This window comes from Microtus pennsylvanicus, chromosome 5, assembly GCF_037038515.1.
Source record: "Microtus pennsylvanicus isolate mMicPen1 chromosome 5, mMicPen1.hap1, whole genome shotgun sequence".
Taxonomy (NCBI): Eukaryota; Metazoa; Chordata; class Mammalia; order Rodentia; family Cricetidae; genus Microtus; species Microtus pennsylvanicus.
In genome coordinates, this window is record NC_134583.1 from 92,839,825 (window position 1) to 92,862,078 (window position 22,254).

At 51.4% G+C, this 22,254-nt stretch overlaps 1 protein-coding gene across 1 annotated transcript; it reads right to left on the minus strand.

Moving 5' to 3' along the window:
* Window positions 1-1,830: 1,830 nt before the first annotated feature.
* On the minus strand, window positions 1,831-22,058 carry Cd5 (CD5 molecule). The gene is made up of 11 exons (XM_075973511.1): window positions 21,926-22,058; window positions 13,142-13,180; window positions 9,831-10,136; window positions 9,368-9,430; window positions 8,370-8,711; window positions 6,406-6,693; window positions 5,564-5,689; window positions 4,928-4,981; window positions 3,832-3,945; window positions 3,174-3,265; window positions 1,831-2,238 (listed from the first exon to the last, which is right to left on the minus strand). Exons 1-10 carry the CDS (start codon window positions 21,975-21,977, stop codon window positions 3,177-3,179), a joined length of 1,473 nt encoding a protein of 490 aa, XP_075829626.1. The 5' UTR covers window positions 21,978-22,058; the 3' UTR covers window positions 1,831-2,238; window positions 3,174-3,176.
* Window positions 22,059-22,254: the final 196 nt, after the last annotated feature.

Below are 22,254 nucleotides of genomic sequence, written 5' to 3' on the forward strand. Positions count from 1 at the left end.
GTCATCTCAGGGACTACCTGTTGGCTTTCAGCTTTTTTGACTTGTTGTGAGAATACACTAGGATCAGCTTGTGCACAGGGTACTTCAGAGGTTGTGCAGTAACACTTAGGGAAGTGGGCAGGAAGATAGGGGACCGAGGAGTGGGAGGGTCACATCCTACTCTGTTCCAGTGGGCTGTGATGTAGAATGGAGTCCCCAAGACAGCCCAGGTCACAACAGGGCTACCTTGGTGACTGAGGGACATGTTTGCCATGAATTTCCTAGTGGAGGAGCAGTGCTGGCCTGGGGACCTGGGGGTCAGACTCTCCAGCTGAGCCTAGAACTTGACCAGCGCCATAAGGAATGATACTGTTTCTACTTGGCTGTGTGACCAAGCGGGTCTTGTTGGGATATTCCACCCAGGCCCACAAAGCTTGCGAGTTTTATTGTGTGTGTTCCTATATGGGGATCAGAGGATGACGTCAGGTCTTCCTCAGCCATTCTCCACCTTACTTTTTGAGACAGGTGGGGCCTCTCACTGAACCTGAGCTCAGTGAGGTAGACCACCTGGCCAGGGAGCTCTAGGGAGCCTGTTTCTGCCTCCTCAGTGCGGGGATTTGAGATGTTCGCTGCTCAGCCTAGATTTTTATGTGGGTGCTAGGGATCTGAACTCGGATCCTCATGATTTCATGACAAGCATTTTGCTGACTCAGTCCCACAAACAGTTTTCTAAAGATTTCTTTTTATTAAACTTTTTGGTGTGTGTGTGTGTGTGTTTTCCTGTAAAATAGGCTGTGGAAGCTTTGATGCCACTGGGAGGCAAACTAAAGAGCTCTTACAAGAAAGACACATGTGGGGGATAATGGCCGCCTTGGATCCCTCTTTCTAGTTAGATGGCCCCCTTCCTCCCATTCTGTGTGAGTAAGTGAGTGGCAGACCCTGTTTCTGGGTTCCTAGCTATATGTGACTGTACCGTTAGAACAGAGGCCTGCGGCTGGAGAGATGGCGCTGATTCCTAGTGTATACTGCTCTTACAAGGGAGCAGTGTGCAGTTCCCAGTACTCACATCGGGTGACCCTCCAGTTTCAGGGGGTCTGACCCTGTACATTTCCACACAAAGACATGCCTATACAAACAGCTAAAATGAAAAAAAAAAAACACCAACGGAAGCCTGGGTGGGCAGGGGTGTTGTAGGAAGGGCAATTACTTAGCAGGCTTTTCTAGAATGATGGTGCCCCTAGCTCCCTGGTCCCCTCCCAGCGTGTTCTAGTGACCCCTCTTTGCTTTCCCAGAGTTGGCTGCTGTGGATGGATCACTGATACCTGTGTGCCTGAAGTCTTCATGACCAAGACACAACCTATCCCTGGTTAGACCTGGTGGCTCCTGGGTAGATGCCTTCCCCTTGCTTGTAGTCAGGGAACCTCTAGAGAATGTCTTAGTTGAAGGAAATTACTTAAGCCCTAGGAACATCCCCAACCCTCTTCTCCAACTCCTCAGGTTGAAGGTTAGCTGAAAATATCTGAGCTGGGATTTCTTGTTGTGAGGAATAAAAAGCCTAGTGGGTGAGGATTGGCTGGGTGCTCCTTTAAAATGCTAGGCTCTGGTGGGGGCAGGGTACCAGTGCCTTGCTAGCCAGCAAGTCTTGCACTCTGGAGGGGAAGATGTGTTTGGATGAGGGATGGAGAAGGTGGAAGGAGGGAAAACGAGAGTCTCTCTGGCTCAGGTGTGCAGCCTGAGATTATGGTGGCTACACAGGACTCAATAAGTCTCTCATCAGAAGGATCTGGAGGGTGGGGCCCTGGACACAACAGACTGCAGTACTTAAGTTCTTGGGAAATACAAAAAAAAACATTATTTACAAAGAATATATTAAAAATACACTTGAGAAATAAACTCCCATGCAGGTGTGTGCTGCCTTGTCATTCTTTCGTGGCCTCAGAGGCCAAGGAGAAAGCCGACCCCGCTGGTCACTGCTCCCCAGAGGGTGGGAACCCCTCTGGATACTGGAGTCTTTGCTTGGAAGGATTGGTTGATTCGAGGCTCTGTTGAGCTTTGGCTCTTGGAGGAAGCAGCCAGGCTGTCATGGCCCCAGGGGGAAATAGGAACTGGCCTGCCACTGAAGGGCCCAGGAGCTTTTCCAAAGGACCTTGGCCTCTGTCCAGGTGCTGGCTGAGGTGGAAATAGGGGTGGTGCTCCAAGTGGCAAATGCTCCTCAGGACAGAAGGGCCCTGCTTGGCCTTTTGTTGCTGGTTCCAAGGTCTGTGAGGTGAAAGGACATATGTCAGAGCATAAACATGGGCACCGTGGAGGGGAACCAGTGATGCGGGGGATGTATCCAAGGATGCTTTGGGCTCAGTTTGGGAAAGCTGCCGTCCTGTGCCTGGAAGTTATCAGTGCTAAAGGCATGGCGGGTCTGAAGAGTGTGACGGTCTCGAGCCCTCAGAGGTCTTTGTGTGTGTGTTATGGGAGTACATGTGTGCGCTTGCCTTGGAGCTCAGAGGGCAGTCTCGGGTGTCGCTCTGGAGGCACCTTTACTTTCTACTGGAGACAGGGTCTGCCATTGGCCGGGGACTTTGCCACATAGGCTAAGATAGCTGGCCAGCAAACTTATAGGGGCTGCCTGTCTCCGCCTCCCATCACACCACGGCTAGGATGGCAAGTGCCTACCACGACACCCACTTGTTTTTGTTGTTATTGTTGTTTTTAAATATGGATTTTGGATGTGGAACTCAGGTCTGCCTGCTTGTAAGTCTCTGCTGTACTGGCAGCTCTCACCCCAACTCTCGCAGGTATCTTTCTCGGTGCCTTTTCACGATGGAATTTTCCAGGATGGCTTTAGGATTAACGAGTCTTCTGCAATTTGCCCAGGTGGCTCCATTATCTAAATTGTGGGGTGGGATGGGATGGGATGGGGTGGGTGTGGGGTTGCTTGTTTGTTTGTTTGTTTTTTGAGACAGGGACTTGCTATGGCTCTTTGGTTGGCCCAGAACTAGCTTGTAAACTAGGTTCACCTCAGACTTGTGACTCTGCCTCTGAAGTGTCCCGGTGACAGACCTAGCTTAGTCTTCCCCTTTATATGAAACAAGAGGCTTGGAGGCGCTATTATGGACAGTGGAGAGGCCGGGGCCCCAGGGCTGGATGCAGGTCCTGGGTGCCGGTCCTGGGTGCCAAGCACCATGCAGGGGCAGACTCACCTCTTACAGTCTCTGGGCCACTTGCAGGTCATAGTCGCTATCAGAGGAGTTGTCAGGCTGGGTGGAAGAACGGTGTAGAGCCCCTTCCAGAGCTAGAGAGAACACACTGATTAAAGAAGTCTGGGGGCTACACAATGCCCCAGGAGCTGAGTGGGTTGCAAGATCACAGAGGCGCTCTGAATTGGTGACAGCCCTGTATCAGTTTTGATCAGACTGGCCAAGTGTTCGCTAATGATGCTAAACTCCAGACCCCCTGGGACTTAATTGTGAGTGCCTGTGAGAAGCCAAGTATTGGAGGCTCCTGTGGACCACTTAATGGCTCTGTCCTGGCTCAGAGAGATCCTAGGGGCTCATTTATCATCCAATTCCTCCAGGCCTGCAGGCAAACAGGCCCATTAGGTCACAGCAAGGCTGGGGTTAATGGCATCTATCCAACTGCATTCTTCTCTCTAGATGAATGTTTCAAGGTCTCCAAGGGACAGCAGAGACCTGTGAAGGCTGTTTTCCTGCCTCCACCCTGCTGGGACCAGCTGTCAAGCAGGCAGTTTCATCCTCTACCCCCTGGAGCCTCCCTTTCCCTCTTTAGGCAAGCACAAAACTTCAAGGTTAGCGCTTAGCCTGCTCCCTCCCCCGCCCCCAGCAGCCCCCTGGGGCTCACCTGGGTAAGCTGACAGGTGGGAGTTCCTGGGAGGCGGACTGTATTCATTGTCCACATGAGAGGTTATCGGGGCCTCAAGCCTTACAGTTGCCGTGTGGCTGCGGTGGAAAGACACTAAACAGACACGGGAGGCCAGTGGCATTGTTAGAACCGAGGTGCCATCCTTCTCGAGCAGGGTCCCACAGCTTAGCTTCCTGCCTCCATGAGGTCATGGGAGAAGGGTAGTACTTTTCAACCCTTTCTTTCTCTCTAGGGAGATTCATGCCAGCAGGGGCAGCCTCAGACTGTCAGAGCAGTCTGATTGGTCAAGAGAGCCTCCAGTTGCTCAGTGGATCGTGAAGCTTTTACCTAGCAGGCAGCTGGAACACGGATGCTAGGGAGATAGGGAGACGTACGTGCTCCTGTGTATCAGGAGCTGCAGGCCTGTATTACTTAAAACCAAACAAAACTGAGACTCTTTTAGAGATGTTTGGGCCTGGACATGGAAAGGGGAGAGGAATAGAGTGCATGCTTCTGTCCATTAGTGTAGCTCTGAACATGGCTGGAAGGAGAGAATGAAGGCTAGGGGAGGGCTTGGGCTAGCAGAACAGTATCTTCTAAAACTGGCCCTCTGAAGTTGTTCTCTGCTTAGCACTAGCTTGACCACGCCTTTGTCATGCCTTCCCACTTTGAAGAGGAGCCACACAAAAGGTTCTTGTAAGTCCTGAACTAAAGAACAGTGCACGGGCTTGCTTAACCCCACTTGACCATGGAATAAAAAATCCCCATGAGCATCTGTCAATCATCAAGTTGGGGAAGGCTGCCTTGAGGGTGAAGGCCGTGGGGCCCTGGCCTTTGCTTAAGTCAACCACAAGTCAAGAGAGCAGAAATACCATGGTGTCTGAGGCTCAAGAGGCAAAATGCACAGAACCGCTTGCCCCTAGAAGAAGCCTCAGCCCTCTCTGGTGTGGGTACGGCTGTTGGCCACAGTCACACCTTAGTGAAATGTGGTGGAGAGCTGAGTCCTTTGGCCGCTGTTGGTTCAGTGTGCTCAACAGATTGACTTCTGTGGCCTAAGGCCTAGGGCTGAGGGAGACCCGCCTCTGGGGACACTCACCGTTCTGGTTCACTCCCGTGGGGCCAATCCACTGACGCTGCTTCTTCTGACGGACTGGGCAACAAACAGGAAGCTCATGAGGGCCAGGTGATGATTAACAAGGGGGGATTGGGGGAGGGGAAGGCACAGATGACCTAAAGGTAAGACTGATGGGCCTTCTGCCTCATTTCCTAACTGTCTAGGGAGGGAGACTGAAGCACTGGGTGCAGGCAGAAATGATCACGGGGTTTGTTTAGAACCAGAATTGATAACCCAGAGGGCACAAGGGACCCAAGACTGCTTGCCTCTGTTCTCACTCATCCTCCTTTGCCTCTGGACAGTTTCTCTAAGCCCCCTCATTCATAAGGTATGCAGCTGTTCATTCAGTAAATGGGGAAACTGAGGCTCAGATAGAGGCAGCAGCACAGTCAGTGCCATGGGTAGCTGTGGAGGTGGACTTGGGCCACATCTTGTGACATCAGAGGCTGTACTGATAATGTGACCTTTATCAACTGCAGTAGGATTTTGCCTGGTCCAGATAAGGGCCAATCACAGAGTATAATTTGTCCTGACTTTCTGATACTGAGGCAGGAACAGGCCAGTGGGCAGCAGGGAGAACTAGGTGGTGAAGGAGGAAGACTGGGGTTTGGCACCTACATTTCTTCACCAGCTTCTTGTAGATCAGAGGCCCACACATGACCAGCAGCACCACCAGGAGGACAAGGGTCAGGATGATGCTGGCCACAGTGCCTGGGGCCAGGCCTGCTGGGTTTGGGTCTTGGCCTGGACAAGGGAAGTCTTAAATCAGTCCCAGCCCTGGGGAACAACTTAGAGGGCAGCAGCTACCTGGATTTCCCTGGTACCTTGGCACCTCCTACCAATCCACCAGTGTGTTCGGAGGGGAGCTGTCTCTCCGGCCGTCTCTAGGAGTCTTTAGTACCCATACATTTGTCTACCATTTAATACCTTCAGTGACCATCAAGCTGCTGTTTGCCACTCTTGGTATTGACTGATAACTTTCCATCTTTCCTATTATGACTAATCATATGACTTATGCAGTCATCTATCTACTCTTTTGTCTGTCTGTCCATCCATCTATCCACTGACCCATCCATCCATTTATACAATTATCTATCTACTCATCCACCCCCCCCATTCATGTTACCCATCCATGTACCTGTCTCTCTTTTACCCATTATTCAGTTGCCATTCATGTAATAAATATGTCCCATCCACCCCCTGGTTTTCTAGCTTGCACTCTGGCGAACAGGAGCTAGAAGGGAAGAAAGAGTTCTGGCTTCTGCTAGTGGCCTGACAGTGATCTGCTTGGGCCTCTCCTGTTCCACTCATCGTTGCTCTCAGAACCCCATTTTCTGTCCCTTTTCCAGGACCTTTTATCTATCTTTCAGATCCGTTCTCTAGAGATGTGCTCCCTGACCAGGTCCTGGAGGAAAAGCCTCTAACTGTTCTCCACCCGCCAAGGGCTGCAGTCAACTTACATGTGACGAACACCCTCTTGCACTTGTCCTTTTTCTGAAGCTGGTAACACCGAGACAGCTTCTCCTGGGTACAGAAGAGCCCAGGGGTGGGCTTGTCAGCATCCAGCGCACGGAAGGAGAGGAGGTGGCCACACTGCTGCTCCTGACACAGCTCCTCCCACCGCGCCGGACCCCTGGCTATATTACTGTTACACAGAGCAGCCCACTGTGATCCCTGGCGCACTTCAGCGATGCCCTCACACACGCTGCTGCCCCCCACGAGGCGGCTCTGAACCTTGGGCTGGAAACCTGCAGAGGGGAAGTGATGATGAGGTTCAGGGCTGACCTGAGGGCCCTGGCAGTGGTGAGCCCTCCAGGGAAGATGCTGTCCTTTTCCCCAGCCATTCCACTGAGCAAACTCTGGTCCCTAGGACCTCTGGGCAAGTGGTGGCAGCCTTCTCAAGACAGCAGTGGCAAAGAAGCTGACAGGGTGGCCAAGCCTTTTTACTCTCTTGCGGTTCCTTAGGAAGAGGGAGAGCTTTTTAGAAGAGGAAACTGAGACCTGGGAACCATGAAGTACTGGTATACTCCTCGGGTGGGACAGAACCCAGAAATTTTACTGCCTGGAGCCCTGAATCGTGTAGGTAAGGCTTTTGGCAATGAGGCCAAGTGCCTAGTGTATTTATGCCTGCTAACCAGGGTGGTGCTTGGGAATCTGTGGCAGAAGCAACTGTGCTTGGTTTAAAGTCAATACTGAGCTCAACAGCTTAGCTAGTTTCCATGGCAACATCCACCTTCAAAGCCCTAGTGAATCTTCTATTTAGAAGAAACTTCAAAGCAAGACCCTGGGCACGGCTTTTGCAGGTTGTAGCCTGCGTGAGAGCTTGAGAACTCATAGCTGAGGGGTGGGCGGGACTGGAGCCAGTCATGGGCCTCTCATCCGGGTCAGAGAACCTTGGGGGCTGCTTCTGCCTAGAAGACCAATATATATCAGCTGTACAGTGGAGTAGGCTGTCCTGCTCTATTCCTTATAGTTCAGAGCCACGCATCCTATATTTGGGCAAGAATCCCAAGGACCTGCTGAAATGGCCTTGTTAGGAGCGTGAGGAGTGCTGAGACTCTCTCCAGGTGGCATGGATGGTGCCCGTCTAGGGCCTCACCTTGAGCGGTTCAGGCTTAGAAAATAGGTTCTGGATTGACCCTGCTCGAGGGCAGATCTCAGCTACTGCTCTGTGATACTGGGAGAAAGCCGAGCTGTTTCCTCTTGGAAAAAGAGAGTAACAGTAGTTCCTACCTCCCAGGGTGGGGATGAAAACTGAAGGATGCCCAGCACCAAGTAGTCTGTTAGGAACAGAACCCAGAATGCAGCAGGGCACTTCCGGTGACATGGACCCACGCCTTCCTTGGCTTGGGGCTTATTCTGCCTTGCTGTGAACTGTGATTTCTTCTGGTCTGTCCCAAGTCCTGGTTTGGCCCCACAGAAGTCCTACAGGTCAGCGTTCCCTCTCTCCCCACTTCAACCACACCAGCACTGCCCCATCTCTCATACTCAGGACCCAGGAAGAGCATCCTCTGTAGCTGCACTCTGAGCCGGACCTTAGGGACCTCCTATGCCTTACCATCCCTCCAGCCTCCTTTCTGGAGATTTGAAAGCTCCCAATTGGTAAAGGCCACCTCTCCAGTTACCCCAGGCCTTTCCTAAGCCTCAGTCACAAAACCTTGTTTCCTCTTCCTGCTAGGATCCCAGCTGACTCCACTTCTCTGGATGGTGACTCCTTTGAGCTGGCAGGGGTTGTTTTGTACATGCCTGAGACGTCCCCTCTTCTAACTTGTCCTCTTTTAGAGGAGGCCATGGGCTCAGGCTTCAACTTCTCTTTCATCCCTCTCAGGCTTCTTATAAACTCTGAACATCTATCAGGGGACCCCCACATCCCCACTCCAAGGCAACAGATGGCCTGGTGGAGTGTGCTTAGTTTTCAGCTTACCAGAACAGACGACCGATAGCGCCTGGCCGCCCTCCTGGGGCATCGTTTTCTGGAAGCACTGCTCCAGCGAGGCACAGCTCGCATTCTGCACCTCCCATCGAATTGGCAAGGGCTTGGGGCCCTTCAGCTCTTCAGGAGCTGGCATTGCTGCTGCCTCTGGCTTCGACAGATGTGTCAAGAAAGATCCACACTGCAGAGCGTTACAGATAAGGTTCCCCAGGCCCAGGGGCCTGTCCTTGGCCTCATAGAGGATGGTGCCACCTCTGCTGCCGTTGTAGAATTCCACCACACCCGCGCACCTCAGGCCCTCGTGTCCCGGCACCAGCTGCAGTCTGGGAGGAGCTGGAGGGGAAAGCATGTCTGAGTTTGGATGACTTTCAGAATGCCTTGCTGCTGAGCACCAGCACATGAATACCTGGGAGGCGAGGGTCCCAAACATTACACAGGACACCCCTGAATCTTTCCCACTGGGATTTAGATGTAACTGGGCCTCTTGGTTTTTGTTTGTTTTGGTGACTCAACGAATTTAATTAGGGCCATTTTTAGGGACATGGGTACCTTACCAGTGGCCATAGCACTGAAGAAAATGCCCTCCCCACCATTAACTGCTTATGCTTCTTCAGGGAGGAGTGAGGTCTCATGGGTCCCTTCTCCCTCCAGTAAGGAGTGTTGACAACCTAATCTCGTGCAGCTAACCGCAGCGCCTGTGAGTTCAAGGGCGCAATGGCTACGTCATACCTGGTCCCTGGCTCTTTACTGTCTCTGTCGGTCCCTTCAAGGGCACAATGGCTACGTCATACCTGGTCCCTGGCTCTTTACTGTCTCTGTGGTCCCTTCAAGGGCACAATGGCTACGTCATACCTGGTCCCTGGCTCTTTACTGTCTCTGTGGTCCCTTCAAGGGCACAATGGCTACGTCATACCTGGTCCCTGGCTCTTTACTGTCTCTGTCGGTCCCTTCTCTGTCCTGCCTTCCATGAGGCCCAAGAACCCTCTTACCTGTGGGCTCCGGCACGGTGGTGGGTGGAGCAGTTGTGGGTGGAGGTGTCATCTTTAAGGGCTCTGCAGTGAAACACACAGACAAGGGTGGGAAGTGGGGAGTGGAGAGAAGAAGGTGGGGGGACCTGGAGAGCTGGCAACGTGACAACACTGGGCTGTGACCTTAGTACCACTTGTTGGTAAGCTGATTTGTCCCCTCCCCCATTCTGCCTCTTAACTCCCTGAAGGTGGCAGTCCCACATATCCCAGACAGAAAAATGGAGGCCCAAAGGACAAGGTTGGCATTTGTCAGAGCCAGATCCTGCTTCTCAGTCTTGCCAGCCACTTGCAGCACCTCCTGGCTTACCCCTTACCCAGTCCTCTCCCATGTCCACAGCCAGGGCACTGTAACGTGGGAAGCCCTTTTCATCCCGTTACCCTCCCAGGCCTCAGCCCAGGGTGCCTGCCACACAGCATCACACACCTTGGCAGATGAGGGTCAGTGGAAGGCACCTGGCTGGTGAGTTTCTGCTGCAGTTGGAGAAAGACCCCAGGGGTCCGTGACAGAGGATCTGGTGCTGGGATCTGTTCAATAAAGAGAAGTAGCCGAGGACCAAGGGGTCACCACATCCCAGCTGCTGGCACACTCCAGAGACTTGATGGGGATTTCTCCAGAGGTCCTGCTTCCAGCTCCAACTGGAACTGCACACAGTCCTCCACCGGCCTTCCATCTGAACCTCCAGTTTACCCTGACACTTGGAGTTGAGGCCACTTAGTGTCACCTGGAGACCTGGAGGGGGGTCAAAGAAGTAGTGGGGTTTGTCAGGTGATGGAGGAAGAGCTCTCCTCAGGGGCTCAGCTTTTGCTTCCCCTTCTGAGTTTCCCCCTTTTAGAGCACCACAGAGGCTTCCTAGAAACTTAGGCAGGGTGCTATGTCGGCCCTATGTGGTGGCTCAGATTTCTGAGCTGGAGGGAACCCTGGGGCTGTGGACACGATGTCCTCAGCACTTTCTATCCGACAAAATCCTACCAATCTTGGAAATTCAGTTTCAGTAGGTCTGAGGTGTGGCCTGATGTGGTTGTGTGTGTGTCAGGGATCAGAAGTCAATTTTTAGTGTCGTTCCTCAGGAGCTAGCTGTCTATCTTGTTTTGTGAGACATGGTACCTCACCAGGAGCTGGACTTGCCAATTCAGCCAGGCCTGCTGGCCAGCAAGCCCCCAGGAGTTTGTCCATTTCTTCCTGCCTAGCAAGGATTACAAGTGTCCTGATTTTTTTTCTTTCTAATGTGGGCTCTGGGAATTGAACTCAGGTCCTCATGCACAGGCACTTTACTAGACTGAGCCATCTTCCCAGCTCTTTCTCCCAACATCTTCTGTTTTAACATTTAAAATTAATTGTATTAGCTGGGTGTGGTGGTGCACGTCTGTAATTCCATCACTTGGCAGGTGAAGGCAGGAGAAATAGGAGTTCAAGGTCATTCTCAGCTACGTGGTGAGTCTGAGGACAGCCTGGGGTGTAGGAGAGTCTGTCTCAGTGAAGCAAAACATCAAACATCGGTTTTCTGGAGGCACAGTTTTCATGCAGTAGAGCACACTCATTTTAAGGGTTCTGTTCTGTGAGAGCTGACAAGCATCTGCAACCACACAGCCACTCTGTGACCCAGATGCAGCGTCTGTCCATCATCTGGACACTTCCTGCTTGCTCCCCAACAGCTGGTTCATTTCCCTGACTCCGGCCTCAGGCAAGGACTGCCCTGCTATCTGCCATGAAAGTCACACAATTGAACTGAACCACAGAGCATCAATTGCAAGGGTCTCTTGCCCTCTACATGTATTTGAGGCTTATGTGTGTTCCTGTGTGGATCAGTAATTCATGTCTTTGTGTTGTGTGCATAATAATATTTCATTGTGTGAGTCTTCCCCCATTTCTTTTCTATGTATCTTGTGAATTGTTCCGTTGGCTGTGAATCAAACTGCTGATAAATTTACATGTGCAGGCCAGCATGTGGGCTTGTGTTTCCATTTCTCTTGGGTTAATACCTTACAGTGAAATTCTTAGGTTCTAGGCAGGCTTTTGACTTTGTTACTTTATAAAGATCCATGATGGGAGAGGAGTAGATAACATCTAAAGGTGACCTTGGAACCCGTGGAAAGTGCTCCGAGGACCATTAGGTGTTAGAATCCACAGATGCTTATGTTCCTCATGTAAAATGTCTGGGGCCAGGCAAGGTGGCACATGTCTGTCGTCCCAACACCCAGGAGGTGAAAGACAGAGGATCAGGGGCTCAAAGTCATTCTTGGTAAGTTTGAGGCCAATCTGGGTCATATAGCTTTCAAACAAACAATCAAACAAACTCACAAATAAACACGCAAACAAGCTGCCGCCCCCCAAAAGGGGTGATGGGACTGGAGGTGTAGCTTAGTGGTGGAGTGTGTGTTTGGTTTGGACTGTGTGTGTGTGTGTGTGTGTGTGTGTGTGTGTGTGTGTGAGAGAGAGAGAGAGAGAGAGAGAGATTCCCTGTGTGGCCCTGGCTGTCCTGAAACTGACTCTGTAGACCAGGCTAGCCTTGAACTCAAGAGCTCCGTCTGCCTCTGCCCCAAGTGCTAGGATTAAAGGTGTGTGCCACCACTGCAAGGCTCTACTTTTTCTTATGTTTGAAAACATCTAAACATATCCTCCCAGAATCTCTTTGTACACACACGGCGGGGGGGGGGGGCACAAAGAGACAGAGGACATAGTATCTGTGGCTTCAACCAAGTAAAGATCAAAAATGAAGAAAGGCTGGGCAGTGATGGCACATTCCTTTAATCCTAACACTCGGGAGGCAGAGGCAGGCAGATCTCCATGAATTTGAGACCAGCTTGGTCTACAAGAGCTAGTTCCAGGACAGCTAGGACTGTTACATTGAGAAATCCTGTTTCAAAAAAAAAAACAAATAAACAAAAGAAGATAATCTGGGGAGATGGTTCAATGTTTACAATGCTTACCTTGCATGCAAGAAAACCAGTGGTCTCCAGAACGCGCAAAAAAAACAAAAAAACAAAACAAAACAAAAAAACCCAGACATGGTGGCATGCCCTTGTAATCATAGCATTGTGGAGGCAGAGGCAGGCATGCCCGAGACTCACTGGCCGTCTTAGCTTACTAAGCTCTAGGCCATTAGGGAACCAATCCTGTCTCAAAAAATATGGACAGTGTGAGGAAAAGCACTCCCCCACCCCACCCCAACACACACATGCGCAGTCAGGCCTATCTGCCCTGGATTCATTCATACCTTTCTTGTCAGTGTTCCTTGAGCACAGTTTTGTACAGGATTAGGATTCTAAATAATCTAGAGATGACAGGTGTGTAGAGGTGTGTAGGTGAGAGGCAGACACTCTGCCCTTTGGTTTGTTGTTATGCACTGGGATAGAACTCAGGGCCTTGAGCATGGTAAGCCCATACTCCACCTGAGTAGTAGTGCAACCTAACACAGCTTTTCCCACAGCCTATCTGAAGTGTCCATGACCACGGAGGACCAGAGAGGAAATAAGACTTTGTGAGGCACTTTTGTGGATGGGTACGCTTCCTGCCCACAGACTAGGGCGGGGGGCACGCTAGCTAGAGTCACATGGTGCTTTATGGCCACAGAGGGTGCCCCCTGAACATGTACTAGCATGCTGATGGCTCAGTGTTCACAAGAGATGGGGTTTATAGTGATGGAGGAGGCAGCTTTTGAATAGGCAGATCTTCACGTAGCCCACGACGCTGCTGCCTGGCTCTCTCCCCGCCCCACTTCCCACGGTCTTCCTTACCTGAGTCATCCAGTCGGGACTGACCATGGCAGAGAGCAACTGTAGAAAGGAGAGAAGGAGGTCAGAATGTGAATCCCCCCCTTTCCCTCAGCTCCAAGGGCCTGCAGTGGCCCTGGCTGGCTGTGCCTCCACCCCACTACTGAGGAGGTTCCATGGCAGGGATTGTCATGCTGTAGCTTAGAACCTGAAGTGGTTATGGAATCCATTTTGTGGGCTGCAGCCATCGATTTTCTCTTTTAAACATTTATTTTCTCAATGGATACCCAAGTAGAATTGATTCATGTACCACATGCATGACCTCCATCCCCATCAAGTTACACGCCAGCTTCATTGCCCACAGGGACTTCTCGCTCTGCCTGTCCCTTATAGTGATTCCTCTTCTTAAAAAGGAAATGGAGCAGAATACAGGACGGTACAACACGCCGGCATTGGGAGGGCGTGAACTGCTTTGGGGACAGCAACGTTGCGGACATGGCTTGGTCAGGAAAGAGTTTGTCTTGCAAGCACAAGGGTGTTTGTTCAACTCCAGAGCCCATGTGTAAAACCAGACATTGGGCATGCCCTTGTGATCCTAATCTTAATTCTGGGGAGCTAGAGACAGGCGAATAAAGTTTGGCCTCAGGAAGATGCGGGGAAGAAGCTTAGCTACAGGGCAAGAGAGAAGGCAGGAACCCTTTGCTCTTCCTCACCTCTGACCTCTCTCCCAGTCCTCTTTCTTTCTGGTTCTGGCTTCCCCATGGGGACTGGGAAAGCCACCATTAGAGGGCCACTCACTTGGCCAAATCACGAGGGCTGAAGTGCTTAAAGTGGTGGCTCTGGGGAAAGGAGACGCTTAGGTCTGCCCTTTGCTCCTGTGTGACGCAGGGCTGATTTTCAGTCCTAGAGGTGCTCTGGGTTTGAGGGTTTGCTCTGTTGTTTCTGCCTGTGGGCATGGGAAGCACGTTCTCCTATCTTAACCCTTGAAACCTCAGTTTCCCCATCCACAGTGTGGAGGCTATGCTGAGAGATGGAGCTGGACCCCTCTATGTGAAGAGCTTAGCCTAGCGCCTCCCAAGCCCGTCTCAGTGTTCATAGATGGGGTTACTGCTGTTTGGGTGGGGCAGGTGTGGCCACAGACCTCTGGGGAGCTTTCCCAGTGGGAGGATTCAGAGGGCTTGCTTCGGAAACGCGGAGGGCAGGTCACAGGGCTCTTAATCCGCTGCACTCATTCTGGATATCAGACACTTGGCTAGAGATAGTCAGGGTCTAGGTTGTAGTGGCCTCTGGCTAGCTCTCAGCTTCTCAGCAGCCACTCCCAGGTTTCCCGTTCCCAGGAGATCCAGAGACTACCATGCTTGAACTCCTGACCCTGAGCAGCCAGACTTAGAAACCCCTGGACAGGGCTGTGTTTGAGGAGCCCAGGCCCCACGTCTAGACACCACACAGGCAGCATTGGTCCTGCTCAGAAAATTTCCTTAGGAAAGTCTGAAGAGCTGACGCCAGCCGCTGTCCTAAGAAGGAAAGCTGGGTAAATGGGGTGGTTAAGCAAGCCTGGTGACTTGAGTACGACGTCGGATGAGCTGGCACTCATCTGCAATCCCAGCACACCCACGGCAAGAGCAGCAGACACAGAATCGCTCAGCAACTTGGGGTCCAGCTTGCCTGGAGTTCACAGTGCAGCAGCAGAAAATGAGAGGCGTCGCCTCAATACGGTGGAAGGAGAACTGACTCCCAAAAGATGTCTTCTGACCTCTGTGGCACGCAGGCCCACGTGCACACACACCGATAATAAGGAAAGCAATTTGTTGAATTTGTTAAGAGAAGGTAGCTGTGCATGCCAGGGTGTGGCTCATTCTGTTTGGTCCTCACATGGACCATGTTTTCCCTTCCCTCTCCATCACCCTCACTATTACCATGACCACTATCGTCATGTAACTACTGTTATTATCACCATCAGTGCTGTCACAGTGCTCTCATGGCCGCCACCTCTGCCTCTGCCAGCATCACCATCATTACTGCCGCCATTATCCCCGCTGTCACCGTCTGCACCATCATCACCATCACTATCACCGTTGTTATCACATGACCTCTATCACTGCTGCCACCACCATCACTTGGCCACTCTTGCCATTACTACTACCCCCATCTCTGCCACCATCACTGTCATCATCACTTCGGTCATCAGCATCTTTAGTTTTCACTCTTTCTGGGAATTTTTCGATTGAATCTTTCAATTCTGTCCACTATGCCATTTGATAGGTATGATTGGTTTGGTTCCTGTTTGGTAGAGGAAACTAAGAGAGGTGAATATTTTGCCCATACAGCTAGTGGCCAAGAGGCTGGGCTCTTCCCCTAGGCCAAACTTTGTTACATCAATTCCTGCGTGTTTCAAGCAGTCAAGATAAACCACGGCTATACTGAATCTGCTGGGTGATTCTGGCAGCTCTCTGAGCTCAGTTCACTGGTCTATAACGTGATGAAGCTCAGTTCCATAATCCTCACTTTCCTCTTGGCCTAACGGTACATAATCTCCAGCCTGTGTTTCTAACGAGTCCTAAAGGCGTCTGGCAGAGCAAGACTTGCGGCGTGCTGATTCTTTGCCTGTCCACAACCCATTTTCATTCATTTGCCACTCTCCCAGGAACCCACGAACACGCTCCTAGGCCTGAGTCCCGCAGGCTGTGCTCAGCATCTCCTCGACCTCCTCTGGAGCCACACTTCACCTCTGCCCAGTTCCCTCAGAAACTCCTGTAGCCAACCCTAGAGACTGCAGGGTCATGGGGCATGGAAACATTACCCCATCTCATCCCCTGCCACCCACACCTCTCCTCCAAGCTGCTGGAACAACACCTAAGGATTCCAAGGCTTTTTCGTTCCCTGGCCAACATCCTGCAGGCTCCCACAATGCAGGGCTTGAACTGAGCAACCCCAGACAAAGACCTTGGCCAAAGAAGCCACTGTTCCTAGCTCAGTCTCTTGTCTCCATTGATTAAATCCAATAATTTTGAGCCTGCCTGAGCTGACAGGGCTCAGAAAGGGTCAGAGGAATCCCTGAGAGCTGCTCTGAGATATCTCGCCCTTCCTTCTGCTCTGAGCAAGCCTATGATGCTCGCTGTGGTTTCTTGTGCTGCATCCACAGGCTGCGTCTCCCCACTAGTGAGTTTTATTAGTTCCAGGCAATGCTTAACGATTTTCTTCTTTCCTTTTTCTGAGGTGGAAGGGGGAGGGTGCAACTTTTAAGACTTCTTTTACTTTGCTTTTAAAATAAATCTGATGAAGCTTCAGATGGTTTTGAAAATCAGGCCGTGGGCTGTGACGCCATCACCAGGGCCTCGGCCAACAGTCTCTACTTTTATCCTTTCATTTGCTGGAACTGAGGGGTTCTGCTTTCTCCCTGTGTCTCCCGAGCCCTGGATGAGGCACATGATGCTGTCTCCAGCGAGACACACACATTCCCGGCCTGAATGGGATGCATCCGGATTATAAATAGCTCCCTAGGACTGCAAGTTGTCTTGTAAAGACCTGTTTGCCAGGAATTTTAAGTATTTTCTGGATTTCGGAATGGCTGACACATGTTCATGGCCCTCTGCAATGGATCCCTTACTGGTGCCAGGCTGTCACAGTTCACAGGGCTACCCTGTAAGGCACTCTGCAGGACAGAACCTGAATCACAGCAGCTGGCGGCAAAACTAAACTCGGTCCTCTGCCTCTGACCCGTTCAGAGGGGCTGGAATCTTGGCAATAGCAATAGTAGCTTTTTTTATTATGTTAGGCCCCTTGCCAGCAATCTTCTCTCATGAAGACCCAGTTCTTGCCTAAACCAAGATGCTACTCCAAGACTTGCTCCATAGAGCAAGATAACTTAGAAATCGGGATCACTGTGTATGGGGTAAAGAGGCCACCTGATTTCTAAGTGACATGAAAGTGATGGGGGGGTCCTCACTATTCTTTTCTCTCTCTCTCTCTCTCTCTCTCTCTCTCTCTCTCTCTCTCTCTGTCTCTGTCTTTCTCTCTCTCTTCCTTTCTGTCTTTGCTTCTTTCTTTCTTTCTTTCTTTCTTTCTTTCTTTCTTTCTTTCTTTCTTTCTTTCTTTCTTTTTTCTTCCGAGACAGGTTTTTTCCCCCCTCTGTGTAGCTCCTGGCTGGCCTGGAACTTAATTTGTAGAGTAGACTGGCCTTGAACTTGAGATCTGCTTGCCTCTGCCTCCTCAGTGCTGGAATTAAAGGTGTGCTCCGCTCTACCCAGCTAAAACCGACTTTTCTGGACTACCAAACCCAAACAAACATTTATCAGTGGGGTTGTCCTCATTTGATTTTGTCAAAGCTTTCTGGAAACAGAGGTCAGAGCGAGCCAGGATTTGGGGTCTCGGGTAGAGTACCCAATGACACCTTTGGTTATAGCTGATACCTTTTGCTATGACCAGTGTGCGCATACTACCCCATCTGTGCCCTTCCAGGAGCAACCTGGGAGATGGAGCATGCACAAAGGGCGGAGGGTTTAGATGAGGCAATAATCTCACCATTTTGCTTGCCCCTGACAGCCTCCCTCTTCATTGTTTGTGTGTGTGTGTGTGTGTGTGTGTGTGTGTGTGTGTGTGTGTGTGTGTGAGAGAGAGAGAGAGAGAGAGAGAGAGAGAGAGAGAGGTGGTTTATGTAGCCCAGGTTAGCCTAGGCCTCATTATGTCTCAGAGGATGGCCTTGAAACTCCTTGATCCTCTTGCCTTCCTCACTCAAGTGCTGGGATTGCAGGGGTGCCGACCTTCACATATTTCAAAGCTCAGCGCTGCAGTCTGATCTTGCCGTAACAGCCCTATATAAAATGGGCTGGGTTTGCCTCCACATTCAATTTCCCACATTTGGGAAAACCAAAGTTCCGAAAGGAAGATGACTTGGCCAGAGTCACTTACTTAGCTGGAGGTAAGCAGTACTGTGCCTCACACCCACCATCTGACACAGCATGCGGGGTTCCTCTGGGTCCCCTATTGCCCAGGTGTCACTGCAGGAGCGGGCATGTGTTCTGTGACCCAGCGCTGCCCCCAGGCCTCTTCAAGATATAAAATGAGATGTCTACATTTGGAAAGCTTCTGGATTCTGGAGCACATCTGGCTAGAGATCAGGATGAGGACTCATAGTCCCAGAGAGACAGTTCTGTCCTCCTATTTATAGGACGGAAGCTTGTCCTCCAGGAGGCTCCGTGGTCTCCCTCTCTCATTCCCTCCACTGGACCTATGGAGCCAAAGGCCCTCTGCAGGGTCCCCCAGGCCCACCCGGTGGCAGGCTTGCTCACTGCCCTTGCCTGTGTGTGAACATCTTCTCTTTTTGTAAGACCTCCCTTATCTATTGCCAACCCATGAATGCCCTTCTAGCACCCACAGACAAATACTATCTTTGTCTCAGACCCACCAGGGCAGAGATCTTGTCTCTTTGTTCTCTGTGTATCCAGCACAAAGTAGGTACTCAGCCAGTGTTTGTTTCTGGATGAATCCCCGGAAACTACCGCTATTATCCTTTGAAGCACAGCTACAGGCTTCTGGTGCTCCGTTCTGTTTGCTGGTTTTTGAGGCAGGTTACACACTGTGTAACCCAGACTGTCCTGGATCTTGTGACCTTTCTGTCTCAGTCTCCTGAGGTCTGGGATTACCATCATGCCCAGCTTAACCCTGTGTTATAGAGGAGGAGACCAAGGGCCAGAGACGTTCTTGTCACTCTGGGTAACTAAAAAGAAAGAAAATTAGATCCTCCTTCCTTGCCCTGCACACCAACTGCACACATGTACATGCATACACATAAACACAGAGAATTGGTGCTCCTCGCTGTCCAACTGAATTCCTGTCCTGGTCACTCTAGGAGATCATCTGACCTCTTGATGGAGCCATGCCGAGTGACCACAGGGCTAGTACCAGCCCCTGGCTTCCAGGATCAGTCAGGGTTCTGATCCTTTGTGCTTAGAGCCCAAGACATCCTCGACTATGTATCCTGGGACAGCAGCTCACAGCCTGCTCCTGGCTAACACATACCCAGCACCTAGGGCTCTTCTTTCCCCGTGGTCTTTACCTCTACCTAGGCCGCTCTCCCCTCCTTTCTCTGCCTAGCTGGTTCTTCTTATCACTTGTGTCTCAGGGTGGCAGAGGTCATGTCACCCTCTTCAAAAGGTCTTGTGCCTGCACAGCCAGGTCTCTATGCCGAGTGAGGGGCCCTCTCACTTGCCTAGGCTTCCAGTCAGTCTCCTCTGAGCTGGGCAGGCCACGGGCCGGGATGTCTGCCTTGGCTCCTGCTGCTGTAAGAAGCTGAGTATCTAAGAGATGCTCAAAACAAGTGTGTAGATGGATGAGTGAGTGAGTGAACATGTTCGTGAAGAATTGGGGAGAAGATCTGTGTGTGACGAGTACCTAAGACCCCTCCCGACTCTGTTCCGCCTTACCTTGCTTCTGGATGACTCTGATGTCTATTGTGCGCTACCTCAACTACGTGCAGGTTAGACCTACCAAGAGTCAATTCGTTTAACCATACGGTCCTGTTTCTACTTCCTACTACAGTGGAGGAGACTTACCAAACCAGACCATGTCACCCAGCCAAAAGCGACAGAGTGGGACTCAAATTGGCTTTTAGGGTCCCTGTGCGGTCAGTCGGGCTGTGCAGTGTCTGAGCCATGTCTCCAAGCCACGTCATGATTGGGGCTCAGGAAAATTTTAAGAGGGGGCACCATGGGACTGACACTCTAATGTAGCCAGGCTGTACACATCTTCGTTTCTCAGGCTTTGGGGCGTCCCCAGCCCTGTGCCTTGACCTCTGTGTGTCTGCTGATGGAGGCCTCTCCTGTAGCCAGGCTCTGACGTGTGGGGATGGCGTCGGGGACCTATTTCTCCTATGGAGGCAGTGGAGCTGTGTGAGGGCAGCATGTTGGGCTGGGTTCTCCGTGTTGCTTACCATCTACTCCACCTTGGGCTTGTCACTCCTGGGTCTCAGTGTTCCCTCAGTGTAAAATGGGGTGATGGGCCCACATCCTGTACTATTCAGAAGCTTACAGAAAAAGAAAGAAATGGCTTCAAGAGGATTTCTTGAAAGTCAGGCCTGGTGGCAGAGGCCCGTAATTCTAACTCCCGGGGAGACTGAGGCAGCGGAATTGTAAGTTCAAGGCACTTCTGGGATATGGAGTGAGTTCGTGAGTTCAAGGCCAGCTGGTCATTGTATGGAGAACCTACCTCAAAAAACTGAGGGCCAACGAGATGATTAAGTGGGTAAAGGCTCTCTCTGGCAAGACTGATGAACCAAGTTCTGTCTTTGGGACCATGGCAGAAGGAGAGAACTGACGTTTGCAAGTTGCCCTCTGACCCAGTGGAACAAGTGCACACACACATACACACATACACACACGCATGTGCGTGCGTGCACGCACACACACATAAACAAATAAATGTCTCAAAACATTTTTTAAAAGTAAAAACTGGCAGGTTATTGCTCAGTGTTAGCTTGCCTAGCATGGGTCCAACCTAGAACCATAAAAATAAAAATAAAATTATGAGCTGTGACCCCTCCCCGCCTGCCCCCAGCACCATGAGATTGCTTTCTACCTATAAGTTCTAACTACACACAGAGACCATGTCTTCCCCGACCTTTAGATGATGCCGCTACGGTGGGGGGGGGGGTGAAGGTTTGCCTCCATCGCTCCTGGACTCTGGGTTCCATGGGGCTGGGGTACCTGTTAGTCTTCTCAGGAGCCCATTCCATGCCCAATGGGGAGCCTGGGTGAATCTAGCCTCCCTGTGTGTGGGTCTGAAGCTACAGGGGAGGACTGGCTTGTGAGGTGGTAAAGGCTTGGCTTTTGGGATTCTAGAGACCGAAGAAGCAACAGCAATGTTCTGGTAGTGTCCAGGAAGTGAGTCAAGGATTGTCAAGAAGGCACTTTGTACCTCTTGTTGTAATATGCACAAGGGATGTATGCATGGCCATCCAAGACATGGTAACATGAATGAAGAAGCCACATAGTATCCAGGAGAGTACACATACAGTTCTCATACATACACACATTACAAATGTGTGCACGCTCTCTAAAACACACACACACACTCCCATCCAAACTTACACATCCCCACACTCACTTAGCAGCTGTAGGTGAAGACTGAGTATCTGCGGCCTCAGCCCCTTCTCTGCAAAACAGAATGCCATCTCTTCCTCCCTGCCACACTGGCATCCAGCAACCCTCTCCCTGCCACACCTCTTTATACCTCTTTGTACCCCTGCCCCGATGTAGCCACCTTCTGTGTATGGGAAGATCTCATGATCAAGCTGAGAGCCCAGGGCTTAGGCCTCCAGGCCTAACTCCTACAGCACACCTCTGGCTAGTTGAGCCAACCTCCCCTCTCCTGATGCCACTGATGGCCACCGTCAGAGCCTTGTGTCTAGAACAAGATTCAGGAGTTGGGGACTCCTTTAGAATGGACCCAGGGTGGCTGTTTGAGCTTGGCATCCGTTCTTCCGCATCCTCGTGAAGGAACCGGTCTGCCCGAGCATCCTCACATCAGCTTTCTCCCTCCCTGGAGGTGACCAAATAAAGACCAGGCATCCCGGGCGGCACGCTGTAGCCCAAGACCGAGTAACTCTCAACAATACAGAGAATCAGGCTGGGGAATCCTGGGGCAAAATGGGCAAGCAGAGTCCAGCTGCGACTGGGAAGTTGACCTGGGCTCTGGCCCTAAACCTCCCCGGTATTGCACATGGGCCCAGAGTCTGACCTGGGAGGAACTGAGGTCTCCCTGTACCCCACGTTGCTCAGGTATCCTGTCTGGCGGAACCTGGCAGAGACTCACCCAGGGTTCCCAGCAGGTACGCGGCAGCCAGCAGCACTTGGTGGGAGTCCATGGATGCGGCCTTCTGCTGCCTCAGCCTCAGTGAGCTTGGTAGTCAGCCTGGAAAGGTGTCTGGCTCAGTGTCTCACTCTCTGGGAGGGAGGGGGCATGAGCAGAGGTGGAACAGAGAAGCAGGCAGGGTGGGCCGCGTCACTGCTACCTTGTTTGAAGTTGAACTGTCAACTTCCTCCTGGTGAAACCACCTGCCCCAATTTGAATGGAGGCCCGAGCCTGCCGGCTTCCTGCTTGAGATGTTTAGAGCTGTGATAGTGCCCACTGGCCGTGTTCGT

What these genes read in the sequence shown, in the direction of transcription:
- Cd5 (XM_075973511.1), bottom strand. Translation starts at nt 21,977, where the DNA reads ATGGACTCCCACCAAGTGCTGCTGGCTGCCGCGTACCTGCTGGGAACC. An exon ending in GTCCCGACTGGATGACTCAG is followed by an intron (nt 10,137 to 13,141) that starts GTAAGGAAGACC and finishes ACCCCCCTCCAG; the next exon opens with GTCTCCAGGTGACACTAAGT. An exon ending in CACGGGAGTGAACCAGAACG is followed by an intron (nt 3,946 to 4,927) that starts GTGAGTGTCCCC and finishes GTGTCTGTTTAG; the next exon opens with TGTCTTTCCACCGCAGCCAC.